The 4840-nt window shown below is 37.1% G+C and overlaps 1 protein-coding gene across 1 annotated transcript; it reads left to right on the top strand.

The window, feature by feature from the left end:
- The first annotated feature begins 18 nt into the window (after window positions 1–18).
- Window positions 19–2217, top strand: LOC108624236 (aquaporin AQPAe.a). Its single transcript, XM_018023393.2, has 6 exons — window positions 19–423; window positions 496–671; window positions 873–1016; window positions 1358–1591; window positions 1665–1745; window positions 2019–2217. Exons 1-6 carry the CDS (start codon window positions 390–392, stop codon window positions 2202–2204), a joined length of 855 nt encoding a protein of 284 aa, XP_017878882.2. The 5' UTR covers window positions 19–389; the 3' UTR covers window positions 2205–2217.
- The last annotated feature ends 2623 nt before the right edge of the window (window positions 2218–4840 follow it).

Genomic DNA, 4840 nt, shown 5'->3' with positions numbered 1-4840 from the left:
ATACAATATTTGGTCTGCTCGTAAATAAAATATTAATCAACAGCTACTCCTAGAAAATTATTTTGACGCAGTTTTCAAAATAAATCACAACCTTGGCACGTGCCGTGGCGTGTTACGCTTTAAAGATATCGCTACTTTAATAGCAAATACATGTAATTTCTTGTAACATCTCTTGAGCCGTACGATTAAGCACTGATTCGACGAAGAATGCATCGTATCGTTGACGCACTCATCGATAAGACAATTTCTTTTCGAAACGAATATTGCGAAGCACGATAAACCCATCTACCGATGGTGACTGAAGAATTGTTCGTAATTCGAGTGCTGATTATAGTAACGGTGCGGTCCCGGTAGTTGTTAGTTCCGACTGAAGACTTAACAGGTGCACCATGGAGACCGACGCCCGCGAGATCAGCTGCAAGAGTGAGCATCACTGATGCGTGAATTGTAATAACCGTTATAGGAATCGAAATCAAATATGGTGATCGTTTTTAGACAAGATGTGGATCATGCAGAAGGGAACGATGACAATGTTCCTCGCCGAGGTGATCGGTACAGGAATACTGCTCTTCGTCGGCTGCATGGGCTCCATCGGAACCATGGGTCTGTCGATACCACCGCCGTTGCAGACTTCAATTGCCTTCGGTATGACCGTCAATCTACTGATTATGGTAAGAACAGATCGCTTTTTTATAATACACGTGGAATCATAGTAGCGTACGTCTGACATAAAAATATGCAATTAGACAATATGAACTTCTATATAGAACGCATTTTCTAAATTGTCATTCTAAAAATTTGATTTTGCATAAAATTCCGTAATCTACACTTTCATTGCGATTGTCATAAAAGAAATGATTTTTAATACACAGATGTTGGGCCACATAAGCGGCGCACATTTAAATCCAGCTGTCACCATAGGCGCAGTGATCCTCGGTGTTAAAACAATACCAACGGCTATTGTTTACGTGTTTGGACAATTTATTGGTGCTACCATCGGCTACGGATTGTTAATGGTATAAATAATTTTTTACATTCGATAAAAACACTTCACAACGCTCTTAAAAATGTTTTATATAATTTATACAAGAAGCTTAAATCATTGTGTAACAAAGCACTTGCCGTATTATGTAATCGTTATCTGTGATTACATCACAGAAGTGCATGGAATTGCATCACGAAGCTGTGAACTACTTGTCACTTTTTAATTCAGTCACACGAAACGGTCGAAGAAAGTAATTTCGAGAAAACCAATACTTATAATTTGACTTAAATGAAAAGCTTGTTGAAAACGATCTGATAAAGAATATTGTTTGATTGACTTAATTGAACATACATGTCCAATTCGAACAATTAGATGATAACACCACCGGAGTTGTTTAACGACGGTGTCTCGAATTCAACGATTGGCCACTGCGTGACCGTCGTGCATCCAGAAATCAGCATCACCCAAGCGATTCTGATCGAAATCCTCTGCACGTCGTTCATTCTCTGCGCGGCAAGCGCGACATGGGATCCTCGATGCGCGCACACCACCGATTCCACGGCCATCAGATTTGGTTTCTCCGTCGTTGCAATTTCACTTGCTGCGGTAATTTCAAATCTAAAATTATCTAAAAAAATAGATATAAGCAGTAGCTCTGAAAGAATATTTTTTTTTTAAGAGTCCTTATACTGGATGCAGCATGAATCCTGCGCGTACCTTCGGGCCCGCATTCTGGAATAGCAACTGGACGAATCAATGGGTGAGCTCTCGTAATTTCCTATTATGTAATACGCGACTTATCTATTCTCACAAGGATCAAATCAGTACAGTAATAGTGTGTACTGTTTGATGTAATCTCGGTATAGTGATAACAATCCGGTGATTACCTGAATCAGATATTTCGTTTGTTGCCGTTATCACAATCGCGTTACCTCATAGTTTCGAGAGAAGTGTGATACAAATATTTGTCCGGCATCGTTCTGATTAGATCTCATCATGAAGTAATCCTGAATGATACCCTTTTTTTCTTTAGGTTTACTGGTTCGGACCAACCGCTGGTGCCTTTTTGGGCACGTATACTTACGTTTTCCTGTTCGGCGAGAAGAAGAGTAAAGAGAACGATGGTTTCGTTGAAATGAAGACGATTAGCAATTATAATAGCGATATAACTTGTAAGGAAAAGCTTGAACTCACACAGGAAACGAAAGAACCTGCGTAGCGATGATGGAAAGTACGATTCATGCATTATCGTGTGCCAGTAAATCGAACCTCGAGACTTCCATTAGCCAGTACGGGCATGCTACAACAGCTGTCGCTGCTGGCCAACTGACTAGAGCTTGTTTCATTTTGCTGTGCATTCACATGCATCTTGCGTTATTTTGAAAACGCAATAATTTTACTTTACACTGCCCTCTCATTATTAAATTATTGTACAGCATGGGACATTGATTCCTGGTCAGGTCCGGTTAGCATTAATTTCCCCTAAGAGGACGAGATTCAAAAAGAGTAATAATAAATCTGTCTTTTCTTTTCAATGATCGGCCTAGCTTCGATAATATTGGATTTTGACGATTAAAGATGAAAACAAATCAAGTATTCGAGATAGAAGAAAATTGTATACGACCTTTCTTGTAGGTAGTAGCAATACCTACAACTTTTATTCGAAGCATTTTTCGAAATTTTCGTTTGTAATAGCAACTAACTTATTTGTTGTCGTTAATGAAAAATGTTTCAAGTAAAAGTTATAGGTACCGTCGAAAGCTATAAATTTTGTATGAAACATTTTTTGTCTACCGCCAATAATTAACGAGTATTTTGCAATAAACTGTTTTTCAATTTTTCGTCGTCATCGTTACTCGTTAACCATCGACGCTAGCGAAAAATGCTTCAAACAAAAGTTATAGCTCTAGTTGTCAGCTATAAAAAAGGTTGTATGCAATTTTCCCATAAGTCCAACGGTTTAGGAATATTTGAGGAAAAACGAAACTTTTTTCCAAACATGGGAATGACCGAATTTTGTTATTATGTACCAATAAAATGCCATTAATTATACGTAACTCGTTAAATGCTGCAGTTAGAAGAAAAATTCATATAATCTTTCTTGTGGAGGCTGTAAATGCCTATAACTTCTGCATAAAAGATCTTTCGTTAGCGTCAACAATAAATTAATTTATAAATGAAATTATTTGTTGCAAAAGCTTTTTCTTCGTCCAAGCGAAAAATGTTTCGTACAGAACTTGTAGCTCTAATTGTCAGCTACAAATAAAGTCGTATGCAATTCTCCCAATAAAATTGTTTTCAGTTTGAAGTGACATAATTATGTCAGTTATGTAAATCTAACAGCATCAAAGCCAGATCGAGCATTAAAAAAAAGACATACATTTATTAGTTTTTTAATCATGTCCTCCTAGGGGAAATTAACTCAAGCCAGAGCTGGCCAAGAATCACTGACCCAAGCTGTAATTTAGATTTAACTATTTTATTGTCATTCTAACTGTAGGCTCTACCTATAGTGATATAATTAATTGTTTAAAATTATTTAATGTTCGACGATGGGACAAGAACGCGCTGTACTGCGAAAATTTGTACGGCTTATTTAAAAATTTGTGAGAAAAATATATTTAAAACGAAAGGAATATACTGTAGAAAAACATAATTTCTCCTGGGGATGACATTTGAAGTCATAATACTGCGCTTAATCCTCTACTGAGTGAGTTTCTACTTAGACATATGTTAATATTTTGACAATATTGACTGTCTAAAAATTTATGAGAAGCATAAATCAGGAATTCATTATCAAAAATAATAAATCGCAAATGCAATCGCTATTGAACAGTCGCGAATCTGCAATTGTACGGAATTTATAATATTCTGCTGAATAATCAATATTTTGCAGACTCGCTTCGTCAAAGGAATTGTAACGGGTGCCAATTCTGTGCATATCATATTCTGCAATATTCTGCATGTAGATATATCTACACGCTCTTAAAATCGATAGAGCGGGAGTTCGCAGATGCTTCCAGAATATAAACGCAACCTTTACGGATGAATAGCCAGAAAAAGATCTCTTACCAACTGCGTTGTATTGTACGTTCTGTTTAATTCAAATTAAATAGCGTGCGTCTTGTAATTAAAGTGACACGTAAATTGTTTGGACTTATTAAGAGATTAATTAATAGAAAGGATTATCATGCGCGTGGCCAAGGGAAACGTGCACATGACGCGTTTCTCTGATCTTATAACTTATGCATAGCGAACGTCCTGACAATCGAAGAGAAATGCTAGAAAAAAACTGCACGGTATAAAGCAAAAGTTTGTTTTCCCTTCAGTTGAAATTTGTTGCATAATACGGCATATTATGGGCATCAACGGTTGGGTATAACCTATTATTATCTCAACCCTGTGCAACGGGTTGATATTTTTTTTTTCCGCGTAGGGTAGCATCGTCGCAAATAATTGCCCCGACTGCAAAGTTTTCTCAAGTCTAATTGCCCTCTCGGTGCATCCCCTTTCTTTTTTTAAGTCGATAATACTGTTCCAATCATCGAGTATACGTGTCCCATGAAAAACGGATTGAAAAAGCGAAACTCTCTTCTGCAAACTTTTCAACATTGCTTTATTAAACCGCAACTTTTCTTATCCGTACGTGAACTGAAGTTTATCTCACGCCGTAATTTATCATGCAAAGCTTTCTTCAATCTATTTTCAAACAACATCGAGAGCATAATTAATTGCGATTCTCGTGTGTTACACGATCGATTGATGGCGTCATGTGAAAACGGGAATTACCAGTGCATATATGTATTTATTACATAGGCGGACGACTTCGTATGGACATACGTATATCGTATAAGT

The sequence above is a fragment of the Ceratina calcarata genome, unplaced genomic scaffold (genome assembly GCF_001652005.2).
Source record: "Ceratina calcarata isolate Rehan_Ccalc_2016 unplaced genomic scaffold, ASM165200v1 scaffold304.2_split_2, whole genome shotgun sequence".
Taxonomy (NCBI): domain Eukaryota; kingdom Metazoa; phylum Arthropoda; class Insecta; order Hymenoptera; family Apidae; genus Ceratina; species Ceratina calcarata.
This window is presented reverse-complemented; position numbering and strand designations above follow the sequence as displayed.